The 19,059-nt window shown below is 48.3% G+C and overlaps 1 protein-coding gene across 1 annotated transcript in view; it reads right to left on the bottom strand.

Annotated features, from left to right (window-relative positions):
• The window catches only part of Parp1 (poly(ADP-ribose) polymerase 1), a 34,052-nt gene extending 19,459 nt beyond the window's left edge, over window positions 1-14,593 (bottom strand). The window contains exons 1-6 of the mRNA XM_052199983.1: window positions 14,353-14,593; window positions 9,742-9,907; window positions 6,899-7,014; window positions 5,163-5,377; window positions 3,508-3,610; window positions 46-162 (exon numbers count right to left, since the gene is read on the bottom strand). Coding sequence (XP_052055943.1) covers window positions 46-162; window positions 3,508-3,610; window positions 5,163-5,377; window positions 6,899-7,014; window positions 9,742-9,907; window positions 14,353-14,472 — 837 coding nt within the window. The 5' untranslated portion in view covers window positions 14,473-14,593. The remainder of the gene's footprint in view (window positions 1-45; window positions 163-3,507; window positions 3,611-5,162; window positions 5,378-6,898; window positions 7,015-9,741; window positions 9,908-14,352) is intronic.
• Window positions 14,594-19,059: the final 4,466 nt, after the last annotated feature.

Here is a 19,059-nt window from a genome sequence, read left to right as displayed (position 1 = left end):
ATTTCCTTCAGGGCCTGCTGTGCCCACAGCATGAGGGGCACTCACCGCCGACTCTCCAGATGGTACTTGCTGCTGGTTGAAGATGAGCAACTCCTTCAGGTCGTTGGTGGAGCACGCCTTCTTCAGCTCATCCTTGATATTCCAGATCAGCTCATTCTGAGCCTGAGGATGAGACCCTTAACTGAGACCAGTTCTTTTCAAAATCTTAACAGCTTTCTTAACAGCTTACATCAAATAAATAAATAAATAAATAAATAAATAAATAAATAAATAAATAAATAAATAAAAGAATCACACTAATTTATAACGTGGGCACACTACCATGTTTAGAATGTGGGAGCTGATTTTCTCCTTCCACAATGCAAAGGTTTGTATTTTGTTGTTGTTGCTTTTGTTTTGTTTTTGGGGGGGGGGTGTCTCTCTATTAAGTGACTTTGGCTGACCCGAAACTCACTATGTATACTAGGCGGACTGGTCTCTAACTGCCCCCCAAATGTTGGCATTAAAGGTGTGTATTATTATTCCTAGCCCCTAATGTAAGCTTTATAACTCGAACTCAATTGCTCACTAGGGGGTCAGTGAGGTCTTTCTTGATCTTGGGGCTGTCCATGAGGCACCTGAACACTAGCCACGAAGGTGTGATTCGGTGCCATTGAGACAGGGAGTAGGGGCCTCCGCCTTTGGGATAATAAAAGGTCTGGGCTATAAAAGTCCAAGCGGTAACTTTTAGGGAGAAACTGAGTGAGACAGAATCTCACTCCAGAACCCAGGCTGCCCTCAAATTCACAGAAAGTCTCTTGCCTCAGTCATTGCTGGACTTTAAATGAGTTAATGAGGGCTAGCAAAATGGTTCATTGGTTAGCCGGGCGTGGTGGCTCACACCTGTAATCCCAGCACTTGGGAGGCAGAGGCAGGCAGATTTCTTGGTTTGAGGCCAGCCTGGTCTACAGAGTGAGTTCCAGGACAGCCAGGGCTACACAGAGAAACCCTGTCTCAAAAAACCAAAAAAAAAAAAACCACCCAGGCTCAATGGGAAAAGCCATTTGCTCCTGGCCTTATGACCTGAGTCTGATCCCTGGGACTCAAACCGTGGAAGTAGAGAATTGACCCCATCATCCAATGGAGGCTTACAACACCATCCCTAACTTGGCCCTTTTCTGGATGCCCTTTTCTGATCTCTTCCGGCACATGGGTAGATAAAACACTCATTCACATAAAATTATATATGTTATGATTGGCTTACCCTCAACCCAGGTTACTATACTAGGTAGACAGTGTTCTTCCTGGCTAAGCACTGCCACCAGCGCCGGGCCCACCAGTGAGCCTTCTGTACACTCTTGATGGTGCTGGGCTGGCTATTTCTCCAAGACTAGTCTGACCAACTCCACCCCCATGTTTACTTCTCAGGCAAACCCCTGCACACATCAAAACAAAGCATAGAGATTCCTTGTGTACTGTATGGAAGCTTCACCTGTCAATAAAAGCTGTTGGCCTATTAACTCAGGCAGGAAATAGGTGGGAGTTTCAGTGGGAAGAGATTCACTGATGGAGTTTGGCCAATGAACCTAAGAAGAGGTAACTCGCCACGTGGCAGGACTTTGAATAAATGGGGGTAATGAGATACAAAGTAAGGGGACTAGCAGAGCTTTTGGCCTAGGCATTTATTCATAAATAATTAAATTTTTTTGTTTTGTTTTGTTTTTTTGAGATAAGAGTTTCTCTGTGTAGCCCTGGCTGTCCTGGAACTCACTCTGTAGACCAGGCTGGCCTCGAACTCGGAAATCCACCTGCCTCTGCCTCCCAGAGTGCTGGGATTAAAGGCGTGCGCCACCACCGCCCAGCTCATAATTCAATCTCAGAGTTGTTATTTTGGGAATTTGGGTGAGGATGGAAAAGCCCACAATTACAATAAAGCCAGGCAATGCTCTCAGAAAACATTTGCAAAGTGACCACTTGTAAATAAGACTTATTTCCAAGACCCTTTTTTCATGGGTCCTGATGTCACACCTTCAGAAACCTCTTTCAAGAGACACAGAAGTGACTGGAAGTTCTTGGACCCCATTATCTTTGCCAACACCCACTTATAGATTTTCCTACACACTCATGGTCAAGTAGCAAGATATGCGATCTCTTCTAGAGCTGGGACTTCAAAATCTTGATTTCAATGTCTACTAACTGCCTACTCTTCGCTGGTGTTAGGTACTATCTCATTTATTCTCACAACTATCTGCCAAGGAGGTATGCCAGGGTGAGCCTCCTCCACCCTCCTTATGACAGCAGGCAAGGCGGGTGGAGGATCAGGCTGCACCTTCCACGAGGTTAAGGAGAGTGCTGGCCCTACCAACACCTGCTCCCAACACTAAGGAGAGACTGTAACTCCTCCACTGAGGCTGTCACCTGCATGCTCACTCCCTGCTTCCCACCTCAGTGGCGGGCTCTCGATACCAACACCCTTCGCACTACTCCCCACACAGGGCAGGGCACACAGTGGGAGGCCAGAAGCAGCGTGGAAACACAGACCTATCTCTCTCTATGGCTAGGGACAGACGCCTACAGAGGCAGACTGGAGGAGAGAAAGGAGCTGAGAGGTAATTCAATCTTCTGGCTTGCTTTTATCACTGGCAACATTGGAGAGAGAACATCAGTACACCCACAGAAAGGCAAATGCAAATATGTGAAAGTGAGAACCAAATTTCAAGTCTGGGGATGACTGGAGCCATGACTCAGTTAAGAGCCCTGTTGCTCCTGCAGAGGACCTAGATCCAATTCCCATCATCCGCATGGCAGCTCGGACACATGAGACACAGAGGCAGGCAAACACCCATACCAAGAAGGAAAAAAAAAAAAACATCATTCACACTTAAGCAGAGGGCCCCACCAGGCAAAACCACATCACATATTGCTTATAACTGAGCCAGTAGCGAAAGGTGTGAATCACAAACTCAAGCTCCTAAAAACTCATGTTCCCAAGAGACTGACTGCTGTCTCTGGCCAAAGCCCAGCACCCGCATCCTACAGGTGGCTAACTGTTTCTCTGCTCCAGCACAGCATAACCAGCACTATTGAGCGCTCCCCGCTCGATGGCCACCTGGTTAGCCTGGAGATTCCTTTTTTCCTGCGTGCTCTCCAGTCCTTGATCTTCTCAGGCCAGCGCTAAGAACTTCTGGCATCTGTGGACTCAGCCACAGTCTCCAACTCATGAGTGAGCTGCAGGTGCAGGAAGCCACATGATCCCTTGACTGAAGCACCAGGGTGTCACCCAGAGAGTCTAGGAAGACACAGAACATTCTACACTGCTTGGTCCTGGCTGCAGACCCGGCATCCAAGGCCTCATGTGTTCCGTCACCCATATAAAAATGATTTCTATGAGCAAGGAGAGGAGTTGGGAGAAGTCACGAGGGTCCAATGCAGCCATGCACACGAGAGAGTTTACAGTCTCGGTGAGTAGGGACAGCCGGGTGTCCTTCTGCATGAGAAAAGGCAGAGCAGACAGGGCCTAGGACTCACCTTGAGGGCCTTTTCCAGCTTACTGCTATCCTTGTCCTTTCCTTTTTTAGATTTCTTTTTGGCCACCTCATCTGTTCCATCTACCTCGTCACATTTTCTCTTTCTGAAAGAGATACAGGACTTAATAAGAACACTCAAGACGAAGTGCCCAATGCAACCAGGTGACGGCCTCAATGCCACTTTAGCTGTGTTAGTTGCTGCCCACCTGCCCTCGTAGGCACAGGTGCTGCCTGCAAGCAGGCAGACAGACAGGAGAGGCTATGCTGTTCAGGACCTCTTCTGCCAGTAAGGAGGGGCCTGGAGCTCACCCTAGTGTCCAGAACAACCAGGACAGAGCAAGGGCTCAGGTCACACCTCATGCTAAACCCCATGTCTCTTACACACAAAGTGACAGGGAATTGTGGAAAAGCCAAACACAACTATAAGAACTGAGCCTGGAGTGAGACCTGGAGCTACCCCCAGATCTCCACGCAACCTGAATTCACCCTGGTACTTTCTAAAGCCACATGCTAGGGACCAGCAGGGCTTGCAGACTATGGTGATAATGAGACCAGGCAGAGCTGAGCATGCTCCAGTTCTCCAGCATCATGTCATAAATAAGGACAGTTGGAGAATCCCAACACCCCATGCTCTAACAGTCCAAGGGCATCCTCAGCCACTGGCCTGACTTGCTAAACTTCACATTCCAAAGCTACCTCTGCTGCTCTAAGAACTTGTGTAAGGACCACGAGCAGTGCAAGAAGCTGCTTGGTGACAGTGGCATAGGCGTTGCTGGTGAGCACAGCACATAGTTCCACCACCCTCAGCATGCTCACTGATAAACTACTCTAGGGGCTGGAGAGATAGCTCAGTGGTTAAGAGCACTTCCAGGGGCTGGTGAGATGGCTCAGCAGTTAAGAACACAGACTGCTCTCCCGAAGGTCCTGAGTTCAAACCCCAGCAACCACATGGTGGCTCACAACCATCTGTAATGAGATCTGTCCCCTCTTCTGGTGTGTCTGAAGACAGCTACAGTGTACTTACATATAATAAATAAATAAATAAATAAATAAATAAATAAATAAATAAATAAATAAATCTTAAAAAAAAAAAAAAAAAAAAAAGAGCACTTCCAGAGGTCCTGAGTTCAATTCCCAGCAACCACATGGTGGCTCACAGCCATCTGTAATGGGATCTGATGACTTCTTCAGACGCTAAAGACGCTAACTCCACATGTGGACCCATCTGTTCTGATTCAAGGCCATTCCCACTGTTTTATCTTTCTGTGAACAGTCATGATTCCCCCGAGATCCAGACACAGAAATGCCTCTGCTGTGGCCCTGTTAAAGGAACACAAATGTGGATCTTCACGGGGTGTGGAATCATGGCCATCACCAGGACAAGGAAACTTGGATGGTCCACAGGGTGGTCTTTAATATCTGAAGCTTGACGAAACAGGGGCATAGTCTGCAGTACCTAGCATCTGGGGACAGATGTCACAGCTGGTGAGCTGGTGGGTGGGTACTGGAGCAGCGGACGTCCTAGTCTCTCTGCTGTCCTCTGCTCCTACAGCCCCACAGCTCCTGGCTTTCTGATCATCATTAGAGGACTGGAATCAATCCACTGGCTCTGTAGACCACCCCTAGAACTCTACACTTTAACTACATCCCACCTACCCTTCGCTCTTGACTGCCGGGAGCTGCTTCTTCAGAGCGTCTTTGTCCTCTGCAGAGAGGAGGCTAAAGCCTTTGAGCTGGCTGGCACTGTACTCGGGCCGGAAGCCCAGCTCGTCTCGGTTCTTGACAAAGCAAGTTGGATGGTACCAGCGGTCAATCATACCCAGCTGCGGCTTCTCTGGGTCCAGCATCTTCTTGGACAGGCGCACCTGGCCCTGCAGAGAAAACCGTGTGGTATCTGGGGAGCAGCCAGCCTAGGGCCTTTAATCCAAACAAAGGCACATGCAGCCAACATGAAGCTCCAGAAAGTCCCAAGTTTTATACCATCAAGGCCTGTGAGGTACCATGAGGCCCCAGCACTCACATTTTATGAGACTGACACATGCCCTGCTGCGCTATTAGGACACCTTTAGAACCACACATTCTAAATGACTATCTACACACCTATACTTGGACAAGTATCGGGAAGTGCTAGTCTAACTGCTAACACTTCCCCGGGATAGGGAATGATGCTGACAGTGTGGACAGCAGAAGCACTGCACATTCTGTGACGACTTTAGTGTGGCAACTTACCCCAAAAGGCACCTTTTGTGTACACACACACACACACACACACACAGTGGACCCTCTGGTGGCTGCAATTCAGGATCCGATTGAGCTGCAGCAACAGACAGGAGCTGGTTCTTGCCAGTCTGCCAGGTGCACAATTTGCATGACTGACACTCCTGAAGTTTCCCACCTGTGAGGCAGCTGCAAAGAATTGAGCCAACAGGGGTCCTGACAGTTCAGAAAACTCCATCTTGGGCTAATACTCTAGAACACAGAGCAGCTGCTGCTCCCTCAGAGACAAGAGGACCACAGTTTTTGCCTCCAATTTTTAATGGTGAAAGGTGAGGACATTTAGCAACTACACTTTCCTTAGTTTTCATGTCTGCTATATTTAGATCTTGAATCATTCTCAAAGGTCCTTCTAGCACCAGACTGTGGTGCTTTCTTGGGAGGTGGCAGAAGTAGGGTCTACTAGAAAGAAGTTATAACTTTGGGGTTCCCCTGATATTAGGGTGTTGGTCTTCCTCTTTTATATCCCACAAACTGAACAGGCTTCCCATGCCACATGCTCCGGCAATATGGGACTCCATGACAGGTTCAAAGCAACAGGACCAAGGGATGGACCAGGTCTGAAATGCTTGAAACTGTGAGCCAACATCAGCTGCCACCGCCGCCACCTCCTCCTCTTCCTCCGGACTATCTTTGGCATTATATCGTCTACCACACAAAAAACTGACTCACACACTTCACAATACAACTAATGCTAAATGAATCGTGGCACCAGAGAAGGGAATGCTGGCAAGCACAGGCAAACCTTCTACCGTTCCCACACACAGCCACTCCGTCATCCACTCCACCTGACCGGTCGCCAGCCTTCAGTGGCAAAAACTGGTGGCAAGGAGGCTGGTTTGTGAAGTTTCTCTGATTAAACAGGAGAGCTGGAAATACCTAACCTCAGACCCACCAAACATGAACTGCCCCATGCCTGCTGACTTTGGGCAGACCTATGCTGATTCTTCCAGGGCCCCTGCCTATAGAGGCAGCTAAGGAGAACAAGGGTCTGGGCCTGCCCAGAAGAAGAAACAGACACCTCCCACCTGCACTGCATTTCTGTGTTGTTCTTTTCTTCTGAAATAGCACCCGCCCCTCCCCCCAAGGGGAGCACCTGTGAAGTCCCCCCCACCTACCTTTTCTATCTTCTCCATGCAGCCCTTGCACGTGCTCCTGTTGGACTTGGCATACTCTGCTGCGAAGTCACCCAGCGTCTTCTCTGCCTTGCCGCCACTTCCATCCTGGCCTTTGCCTGAAGAACCGAACACACGTCTCTGCTCAAACTCAGCAGCCTCGTGCTGCAGCCCCCAAATGCCCACCTCCTGTCTTCTTTCTCCTAGGACCCTCCCACAAGGACACTGTTTTGGGTGACCACAATTATCTCTACTGGCAACAACTGTAGCCAAATTTTCTTTTAATTTCCACTGCATAGCTTAGAGCTACTTTAGTCTTTAAATTATGTGTCTGTACATGAATGCAGGTGCCAGAAGATGGCATTAGCTATCTGACAGTTGGGAGCTGGGAGCCAATCTCAGGTCTCCCAGTGAGTGAGCAGACAAGGAGCCCTCTCTAGCCCTTGCCTCACCTTTTTGACACAGGGTCTCTTATTGAACCTAGAGATCACCAAGTTAGCTCGATGGCTGGCTAGTCAGCCCAGGGATTTGCCTGTCCAGTGCCTACACCCCAACCCTACAGCCAGAGCAGGTTTTTGACCAGGGTACTGGGGATCTAACCAAGTCTTCATGCTTGCATGGTATACTTCACACTGAGTGTAAAGTACTCCTCAGCTGCTTTACTAGCATCTGTAAGGAATTACAAAGGACCCGCAACGGAGAAGTGGAGGAGTGATATTGTGCAGTGTCACAACTTCACGAAGCCATAGTAACAGAACCATGGAACTGGAAGACAGTGAACTAAACACAGGCCTTGGTGACGGTGCCGACTGGGTCTGACAAGGAAGTCAGATGGTCTGGACCACCAACGCCTCCCATCATCTTGGGCACGTGAGGTGGTCCCCAGATGGTGCTGTCTGAATAGGCTTAGGAAGGTGGTCTTGCTGAGGGAGGATGTGACACCAGTTTCCAGCTCACACTCCTGCACTGAGCCTCCCACCTGAAGCCACACTTCCCTGTCATGAGACTCTCGGCCCCAGATAAACTCTTTCTTCTAGAAGCTGCTTGGTCATGCTGTTTTATCACAGCAATAGAGAGGTAACTTATACAGAGCCTTCTCCACAAATGCTGCTGTAACAACAGGAACATTCCCTATTTTCTTCCTTACAGCTAACACAAGTTAACTTAAGCCCCAGTTCCATCCTTGGGACCCCGTGGGTGTTAGGAGAGAATCACCATGCACAGATGCAACCCCTTCCCACATAGAAATAAATAAATGTGAAAATTTACAATAAATCTGTAGGTCGAGCCACAGCCTGGGAGACAGTAGCAGTCACAATACCTGTGTTTACCCAGGGACCTGCAGAGGCTAAGCACTGAAGGTTCAGGAGTAAAGTCCACACTGGAACCACAACTAGTGGGCTGGGGAGATGGCTCAGTGGTTGAGAGTAATCGTTATTCATGTAGAGGATCTAGGTTCAATTCCCAGTCCCCCACACATGGTGGGTCCTTAACTGGGGACCAGAAGTCTTTTTCTGACTCCCTGAGAATCAGGCACAAACATAAAATAAAATAAATCTAAACATAAAGTTTAAAAAGAAACCACAACAAGCTATAAGCTGAGTGTCCCCTGTGTGAAAGACTTGGTAACAGAACTCTTCAGGAGTTTGTTCTGACTTTTAAAATAACTGCACATACACGTAAAACACCCTGGATGGGTTGCAGGTCCACACATGAAATGCATCTGTTCATAGACGCATTATTCGCACAGCCCGAAGGTAAGGGTGCACTATACTTCTGGCCTGTCTGTCATTAACTCCAACGCTGTCATGAAATCAGCTGTGGAATTTTCCAACTATGAAGGTGTATTACTGCTCAAAGATTTGAATCTTGGAGCACTTCAGATTTTTGGATGAGGGACACTCAAACTCTATCAGTATTACAAAGTCTGCTGGAATGAAGTCAGCTACCTAGCGTCTCCAACAGAGGACAGGACAAGCAAAGTGTGGTGCTTAAACAAAGGAACACCGCTCAGCAACAGAGCAGGACCAAGGGCATCACGCTGAACGAAGCAGCAGGAAGAAAAGCGCATAGCTTCTCCCTGAAACTAAACCTAGGCAACACTAACCCATGAGGCTAGAAATCGGAACAGAAGTCAGGGGTCGAAGGTGCACACCTGTAATCCCAGCACCCAGGAAGCTACGGCTTTGCTGACTTTACAGTCTGTATTTATTTGTTTTGGTCTTCCTACATACCACTGGCTGTCCTTGAACTCACAGAGATCTCTGCCTGCCTAAGGTTTATTTTTTTATTTTTTATTTTTTAAGAAAGAGGACGGAGGTTTCCTCCTGGGTACCATCCGTGTACAGGACCTGGAAGCATCAGTGGTAGGTGCAGTCATTATCTATATCTATCCATCCACCCACCCACTGAACACACAATAGCAAAGGACATCAGTGCACTTGGGGTGGGGGTGGGAGTCGGCTATGGGAGCACTCTCTATTTTCCTAAAACTGGTTAGATGGCTTGGCTATAGCACGTGCTATGCAAACCTGGCAACCTGAGTTCAATTCCTGGAGCCCATGGGAGAGAACCAACTCAATAAAGCTCTTTTAACCTCCACATGCATATGGTACCACACACATGTGCGCATGTACTAACATGCTCACTCACACATACACACTAATACATATTCTACTAATAAAATAAAAAATTAAAACCTATTAAAAATAAGAACCATGCAAATTTAAAGGCTGCCTTTCTAGCACCTGGAAAGATGTAACCCCAAACCTCATGCAACAGTCAGGGCGGCCGGATGAGGAGCTGCTGAAGCGGCCTCGGCAGGTGCTCCTGAATCCCGTACACACCTGGCACGCCTCCAGCTTCCGCCGTCTTCTTGACCTTCTGCTGGTCATCCCATCGCAGCTCAGAGAAGCCGTCCACCTCGGCGTCAGGCTGCCGGATGGAGTGGCCCACCTTCCAGAAGCAGGAGAAGTGGTACCAGTGTGGGACTTTCCCATCAAACATGGGTGACTAAAGGACAAAGAACAGAGGTGAGGGGCCGTTCATCTTCGTGCAGGCCACAATCCTATCCCCAGCCAGGCGACAATGGATTCCTGTTCTCCCGAGGCCGCCTGATACTCTCTCAGGCCTCAGAGAGACTTGCAAATGGATGAGAAACAGCTTCTGGCTTTCTCATCTGAAGTATTTTCCTAAAAGCTAAAACTTATGGCTTGCCACCCCCAAATCCATTGTAACCCCAGTTCCTTTTAGGGTGTGTGCCGCACTTAGGACTTGCTGTAGAGGCTGTGAGACACACAGAGTGTCAGTGTCCTCTAGACCTGTCAGAAGTGCAGGAAGCAGCACTTGAGCTCAAGGGTCTGGATGGCCCAGAAATGGCTCCTAAGTACCGTGCGGTTCAAAACAATACAGAACAGGACCTAGATAATGAGGCAGGCAGAGAAAATGTGTCAGCAGAGCGCTGGGCGCAGCGAGGCATGCACAGGTGAGCAGAAGGGAGGGCTTCTGTGAGTCTGAGTTTGCAGAAGGCTTCCAGGCCTGAAGATAGGCTGAACACTCCGGGGAGGCACCCGGGTCCCCAGTGTACCCGAGGTAAAGGTCAGGCGCTTTCTTTTCCCATGAGGCTCTGTACCCAGTACTGCCTGTTTTAGAGATGGTGACAGTGAGGTGACAGATGAGGGAGACAGACATTAACCCAGTTTCCTGCCACCTTCCTTCACAGGCCAGGCCTCTGGGAAGGCAAGAGCAGCAGCAGATGGTGGTGACAATGGAGACACAGTGAGGTGGATGGGTCAAGAATCTGATACCAAGTTCTCCCCTCATCCCGAGTTCTACTTAACATAGACTGCTTTCTGATGGACTGAAGTGAGTGCTCATTATGGCTGCTTCAAGGGGCAGAGCGGGAAAGGCCCAGAAACAAACACATTAAGCAGTGTTGAAGAGAAGGCTGCGGCTTTAGGATGGACCTGACCTCCTCTCAGCTGCATTGAAGTGCAAGGCTGTGTGGGCTGAGGAGATGGCTCAGGGGCTACGTTGTTCACAACCATCTGTAACCCCAGTTCCAGGGGATCTGACCTCTTCTGACCTTTCTTGGCACCAGGCAGGTGATACACAGACAAACATGCAGGCAAAACACTCATAAACATTAAGTAAGTAAATAAAAATGTTAAGAAGGCAAGACCTGTGTAGGTGACCCAACAGTAATTCAGTGCTCCCATAGAGCTCCTCCGCAGGTGCCTCAAGGTGCCGCCCACTGCCTCCCTCAGGGCAGTACCACACAAAGTCAGAATCCACCCAAACTTCAGTCCCCAGCAAAGACCGGCCCTAGACCAGACAACAAATGGCACTTCTGAGCGGACTCAGCTCCAGGCTCTCAACACTCCGTGGGATCACACCAGGCAGCAGCTTCTGATCCCCCGGGGCAAGTGGCTTATGCCTCCTCGGCCTGTGGCTATGGCTCTGCAAGAACAAACACCTACTGCCCCCCCAGACCAAATACTCCCTAATGGTGTACTTAAGATACAAAACCAGAGAATACTCCATAAGAAAAACCAGACTCCTAACCAAGGTAAGGCCCGAGAACTGGTATAAAGGCCGACATCCTTGGGCTGGAGAGGTGGCTCAGCGGGTAAGAGCACCGACTGCTCTTCCAAAGGTCCTGAGTTCAAATCCCAGCAACCACATGGTGGCTCACAACCATCCGTAATGAGATCTGACGCTCTCTTCTGGTGTATCTGAGGACAGCTACAGTGTACTTACATATAATAAATAAATAAATCTTTAAAAAAAAAAAAAAAAAGGCCGACATCCTAAGTGTTTGTCCCTACCTAGGAGGCAAGAAATAGGCCAGGCATGGAGTATAGACTTGTGAAGCACAGGGCACCAGCCAAGGACCAAGTGCTTCACCCAGCCTCCAACAACCACAAAGTTCTCCATTTCCTTCCAGGTAGGGCAAGCCAGGTAAGGTAGACAAGGTAAGGTAGAGCCCCGCCAGGGGGAGGGAGGAGGCCTTGCTCTGAGCATAGAAAGCTCAAATCCTCCCAGGGTCAACTCTGCAACCCAGTTAAACTGCCAGAGGCCACAGGTCCTCCCTCACCCAGAGCTAGGAAATATCAGCCAATCCTCTCATACAGATGTAAAAGAAGGTATTTAAATTCAAGCTCCAGAAAAAAAAAAAAAGGTTTCTTTCAGGCCTTCCCAAGCTCAGCCCACAAGACCAACTTTAAATTCAGACCTAAACTCCCAACCTCAACTAAGGAAGAGTACCACCTTAACTCTGAATAATAGTTTCTTTCACAGTCAAAAATACCCAGAAGAGGGGCTAGAATGCTAAGTTATTTAAGGTGGCCCCTCTTTTTCTGCTCTCTCTTCCTAGGCCACGTTGGGGGGGGGGGGTCATCTTTCACCGGAGGGCTCTTCTCTGGCTAATACAAATGCCTAATAAAATATTTAAGGTATGGCCAGGTGTGGTAGTGCGCGCTTTAATCGCATCAGTGGGGAGCCAGAGGCAGGCAGATCTTTGGGAGTTCAAGGCCAGGTCTCAAAAACAGAACAGAACCATTTGAAAGGCTGGGTGTGGCTACACAGGCAGGCCTGTAATTCCCAGCACTCCAGGGATGGAGACCAGAGGATCACAAACATCAGCCTTGAAATCTAGTCTCGCTGGGTGGTGGTGGCAGCAGCAGCGCACGCCTGTAATCCCAGCACTCTGGGAGGCAGAGGCTGGCGGATTTCTGAGTTCAAGGCCAGCCTGGTCTACAGAATGAGTTTCAGGACAGCCAGGGCTATACAGAGAAACCCTGTATCGGAAAAAAAGAAATCTGGTCTCAAAACCAACCAAGCTACTTCTGGAGATAGCATCACCTCAAGCTTTATCAATACCCCTCTCTAATAGCTCTACAACAGAGGAATCCCAGTCATAAAATAACATGAAAACATAAGTCTAAGACACTTGCTTTTTTGCTTATACTCAAGACTGGAGGAAAAAAAATGGGTTTAATCTATAAACTGGCAAGGATGTCTATTTTTTTTTTCTCCTAAAACCAGAGAGCTTTGAGTTCTATTTATCTTCTCACAAGGAGGAGGGAACTGTTGGGTAAAGTTCAAAGACCTCAGTGGGAAATAGGGCCTTCAACTGTCCTTCAAATTTTAGCTATCTCCACCTCCCTGTCCCACTTCTGTGAATAAAGACTCTTAATCAAGCTCCCACACTTGACTGGGACATCTTGGGTTCCTCCTCCAGGGCACACCAGCTCCATCAAATACAAGGCTTATCAATCCTCCTCACACTCCTTAACCAAGCAGAAAGAGCCCAGGGTGGGTTCCCTGTCCAGCCATAAATGCAACAAAAATGTGCCTAGCAGTACTTGAAATTTTCTTTACCAATGATAATTATAGACACTAAGGCAGTGCCTAGCTACTACTTAATATGTATAGAATGAAAACTGTGTGCCAAGCATGCGGAACTAGGCAGTCTCTCCGAGGGCATCAAGATGACAGCTTCGGTTCTTGCCATAAAGAGAAATAACAAAAGCAGTGTGATATCTTGGTACCCACTTGGTTAAGATCTTCTTCCCATTTCCCCCCTTAAGTACTGAAGCCCCATTGAGGGCTAGTCTGCCTTTTCTGAAACACATTACTGCAGCTGAACAGCAAGGAAAATCAATTACCTTGACCATTAGCAGTGTGAGCTTGGGTAACTGAGTCTATGGGGGAGGTGGGAACAGGGTAGGTGAGAGCCACACTTGCAAAGACAGTATGCAGCAAAACCAGAAGCCCAGCAGGCAGGAGCCACTGGAATTACAAGGACCCTCGATCCCACCACCTCCTGACTATCTCGGAAGCGTCAGTGAAGAGACCAGATAACTGCAGAAAGCGCCGAGACCTCGGGAAGTTTGGAGAAAAATGTTATTTCCCAAGTAGAAATCAGGCCCAAAGCGAACGCACTGTAAAGAAACGGCACTGCTTTGCATAATTAAAATAGAAATGCCGAGAGTGAGCGGATGTTGAAAGGATAATCAGACAAAAATAGGCTTAAGGGGGAAGGAAAAGAATCTTCTGTATTCATGGAAGACTAAAATCTTCCAGGACAAGATAGGCCCAAATCAGAGCAGCTTCAAAGACCGCGCGCACACCCTCCACCCCCACGCCAAGAGAAGGCAGTGAAATAAACAAGAACTCTGCGACCACCCAGACCCAGCGAAGAGGCCCCTTGTCTTTACAAAGCCAGAGGCACCGCCAGATGGATGCTCTTACTTCCCGGGCTTTTCTTGCAGGGTCAGCGCAATGTCCCGGAAGGGGTCGGCCCCGTGGGCCTCCAGGACCTCGGCGGCAGCGCCGCGGGCCTTTCCCGCCCTTCTCTCCGGTCACGCAGAGCCGCAGGGGGAATGCAGCGTGCCCGAGCCCACACAGCCGCCGCGGCCGCGTCGCCTTGCGCCTCCGGCCCGGCCCCACCGCACCTGCACCATGATGGCCATGCGGAGCGAGTCCTTGGGAATACTCTCGCTGCATTTCTTGCAAGAGGCGCGCCCGCTCTTAGCGTACTCCACTCGGTAAAGCCTCTCCGAAGCCTCCGCCATCCTCCCTCTCGTGCTGCAGCGGCAGCCAGAAGCCGCCGCAGGTCCGCTCCGCTAACGTGTCGGTTCCCCGCAAGCGTGCGGAGCCGCCTCCGCTCAGGATAGATTGCTGATGCCTGGCGGCGGGACCGCCCCCAAGCTCGCGCGCGCGGGGCGGGGCCTCAGCTCATAGGGCGGGGCTTCGGCACGCGTCTTGGGGGTTGGGTCCCAGCGCGGCTGCGCCTGAGCGCGCTGGTCTCACTGCCTCTGGGAAGGGGCATGGGCTGGGGCCCGAGGAATCTGACTGGCGCCACCCCTTTTGTCGGTTTGTCCCTGAAAGGCTTTTTTTGTTCGCCCAAATAATTCCACCTCACCCACTTCCACTTTTTTCTAAGTATGTCTAGAGCAAGCCCTGCTGACCCTAAATAGAGTATTCTGGTTTGCAGCCTCTACATTGCTGGCACACAAAAAAAAAAAACAAAAACAACAACAACAAAAAAACAACTAAAGCCTGATTTTTCATTCTAAGTAAACCTAAATGCATAACTATAAATTCCAAGAGAATGAGCAGAACCTGTGACAGTTGGCAGTAGTTGCAACAGATGTCGTGTGTTCCCACCCCCCATCCCCGCTCTAACACAGGGTGTCTCAGTGTTGCCCTGGCTGTCCTGGTACTTGTTCTGTAGACCAGGCTGACTTTGAACTTACAGGGATCCACATGCCTTTGCCTCCTGAGTGCTGCGATTAAAGGCGTGTGACACCATCTCCCCGACCACAGATATTTTCTTGGGGAGATCTCAAAATATTTAAGGTTATCAACAATTGAAGTTAAAGGTATTGTTAAACTTGCTGCTGTTAGATCCTGTTATCTAATGTAGCACTACAATCTTTAACGTAATTGGTCTTTTTTAAAAAAAAAATAATTATATGAACATGATGCAGAGTCTCACTATAAAGCCCTGGTTGGCCTGGGACTTGCCATGAAGATGAAGTTGGCTTCAAACTCAGAGATCTACTTGCCTCTGTCCTAAAGTGTGGGTAAACTGCACATCTGGCAGCAAACTGGTTGGTGAGCTGTGGCCTATTTGTCCAGGAATCATTCTGATTGAGCAGGTATGAACTAGCTCTAGATATCTGCTTTGTGTTTCTCTGTCTCTGCTCTGGACTTCTAACCCTTGGTCAGACCCTGTTGTGGCAGAGAAAGACAGGACACAAGGCTGTTCCCTAGCCTAGTCCAGGTAGTGGGGTCCTTCCACTTTGCCTTGTAACTGATCCTGTGTTTATCCACCCCAGCAAATGCTGCTTTGCTGAAAATCTCCAGACCAAATTATGATGTGCAAATTGCAGGCATGTTTTGCCTGTATAAATGTTTATATATCATGTGTGTGCAGTATTTGCAGAGCCAGAAGACTTTTTTTGGGGGGGGGGGGGGTTCGAGGCAGGGTTTTTCTGTGTAGCGCTGCCTGCCCTGGAACTCACTCTGTAGACCAGGCTAGCCTTGAACTCAGAAATCCACCTGATTCCCAAGTGCTGGGATTAAAGGTGTGTGCCACCATTGCCCCGGCGACTTTTTCATATCTCCTGACTGAAATTATAGATGATTGTGAACCGCCATGTAGGTACTGGGAATCGAACCCAAGTCCTCTGAAAGATCAACCAGTGCTTTAAACCTCTGAGCCATCCCTCCATAGCTTCCCCCTTGCAACAGGTGTAAAGTAGGAATGATCGCATTTACTTAGAGGTGTTCAGAATGCCCACACACAGCTGCAGCTTGCCCGCTACAAAGAAATAGTCGGTGAACGGCACACACACTTCATTTGTCTGTGTTGTGGATGACGTTTATTCACCTTCAGTGCTGTCTGTAGAAGTGCAGGATTTAATGTGACAGCTACTCCAAGCCATCACTGCCTTGTTGCACTAAGAGTAAAAAATAAACCCTTTCTCCATAACGCACTTTCTCACATTGTTGTATCATGGCGATGAGGCAGGAAACCAAGACAGCTAGAAATGTTTTCTTTTCTAAATTATGGGTTATAAATTATAAATATGTACAGATAGAGACAGACACACACCATATATTTCAGACATAGAGTCTCACAGAGCCCAGACTTATCTTTACCTTCCAGTACAGCCAAGGTTGGCCTTGCAATCTTGATCCTCCTGCCTCTATTGTCCAAGTTCTGGGATTATAGTGTGTGCCACTGTGCTTAGCTTTTAATATTATTAAGAAAAATCCCGAGACTGTTTTAGATTTATTTTTGTTTATGTATATGTGTATGTGGTTGTATGGATATATACCCTGTATGTGGCTGTGTCCTCAGAGGCTAAAACAGGGTATCAGAACTTCTGAAACTGAAGTTACAGGGGGTTGTGAGTTACCTAACATGGGTACTGGGAAGCAAACAGGAGTCCTCTGTAAAAGCAATACTTCTATCTGCTAAGCCATCTCTCCAGCCCTATTATTATTATTTTGAACATACTTTTGGATTGCCAATAAGAATGAATATATTTTTTTTCTTTATTTTCCTTCTTTTCTTTCTTCCCTTTTTTGGTGAGATGGGGGTCTCACTGTACTGCCAGGCAGGCCCCAGTTCAGCGGTCCTGGTTCAATGACTCTCTTCTTCACCACACGAGTAGCTGGGGCACAGGTGGACACCCCTGCCCCAGCAGTACTGACAGTCTTGTAGACTTCACTGGTCTTTTCGACTTCCTCTGTAAATTTCCTGTGCTACTTTTGCTGAAAAACTTCCCCAAGTCGTTTGTTAAATTTCATAGCTTCACAAAAGACTTACTTATTTTTATTTTATTTTGCCTGCATGTATATGTACAGATGTATACTGTGTGCACACTCATAGAGGCCAAAAGAGACCGTTGGTTGGATCCGCTGAAACTGGAGTTATTTATAGACAGTATGAACCTCGGTGAGAGTGCTGGGAACGGAACCTGGGTTCTCTGGACAAGAAAACTCCCAAGGACCCTTAACCTCTGAGCCATATCAGCGGCCTCCAGTGTGTGTGTGTGTGTGTGTGTGTGTGTGTGTGTTAATGATATAGACTTGTCTTACTTATTTTCTTTGTTTGCTCTTAACTTGTGAATGCTCTCCCTTTACTGTAGTTTGAGGCCAGAGGCTGAAATTAGAGACAGAAAGCTCTATGATGAAGGAAAAAGGAGCCTGGACCAGTGGATTAGCACAGCCATGACCTGGGAAGCAGTGCTGTGCTGCTTTGCTGACTGCCTCTACCACACATGCCTTTGCTGTGCCTCTTCTTTCCACCGATGTCAGAGAAGAAGTGTGTTGTTATTTTTTTTTTCTTGCATTGCTTGGGATGGAGCCCAGGACTAGGCAAATCTTACTGATGAGCCCAACAGCCTTACTGTCTGTAAAATTTTTTTACATTTATTATGGAGTGTGTGTGTGCACATGCCATGGTGTGTGCATAGGGGCTAGAAGACAATGTGGGAGTTGTTTTACTCATTTTTTATTTTATTTTATTTTTTTGTTTTTAATTTTGTTTTTTCAAGACAGGGTTTCTCTGTATAGCCCTGGCTGTCCTGGAACTCACTCTGTAGACCAGGCTGGCCTCAAACTCAGAAATCCGCCTGCCTCTGCCTCCCAGAATGCTGGGATTACAGGCCTGCACCACCACCGCCTGGCTTGTTGCTTTTTTGTTTGTTTGTTTGTTTGTTTCCAAGACAGGGTTTCTCTGTGTAGCCCTAGCTATCATGAAACTCACTTTGTAGACCAGGCTGGCCTCGAACTCAGAAATCCGCCTGCCTCTGCCTCCCAGAGTGCTGGGATTACAGGCGTGCGCCACCACCAGCTTACTCCTTCTTTTATGTCGGTCCTGGGGACTAAACTCAGATCCTCAGGCTTGGCTATAAGTGTCTTAACTTGCTGAGCCACCTCACAAGCTGGCCTTACAGGTACATAATATGTGAATTATCTTGTATTCGTTTGTTTTGTTTTTTGTTTTGTTTTGTTTTCGAGACAGGGTTTCTCTGTGTAGCCCTGGCTGTCCTGGAACTCACTCTGTAGACCAGGCTGGCCTGGAACTCAGAGATCTGCCTGCCTCTGCCTCCCAAGGGCTGGGATTGAAGGCGTGCACCACCACCGCTCTGCTATCTTGTATTCTTAACCCTTAGGGTAGTACCTGGCATATGGTAGCTATCCAATGAAAATGTACTGAATGAACAAATGATGCATATATAAATAAATATGTACAAAGAAGGTGGGGTTTTTTTCTTTGAAAAAAAAAATTAGGACACATCACCCAGGACATGCTGAAGAGTTGGGAGCGTTATGTGATGCCCTTGTTGGATAGTTGATTCTATTTATCCCAGGCAGGCGGAGCCCAGCCATGTTCCAAGGGCTCTACCCACGTGGAGCAGTATCGACTGAGCACATTTCTCACAGAGCAAATAAACCCAGTTATTTTAAAACACAAGGCCAACATCGTGAAACTCACAATTGCCTCTGAAAATTATGTTCCCTTCGAAGCCTACGCAGTCATCCTGGCTGCTGATTTTCTGTCAAGAGTGGAGCTTGGTTGTGTGGGAACAGTCATCCCAGGGAGAAGGAACTGGGCCCACAGCCCGTGTGAAGGCTGCGGG

This window comes from Apodemus sylvaticus, chromosome 12, assembly GCF_947179515.1.
Source record: "Apodemus sylvaticus chromosome 12, mApoSyl1.1, whole genome shotgun sequence".
Classification (NCBI taxonomy): Eukaryota; Metazoa; Chordata; class Mammalia; order Rodentia; family Muridae; genus Apodemus; species Apodemus sylvaticus.
This window is presented reverse-complemented; position numbering and strand designations above follow the sequence as displayed.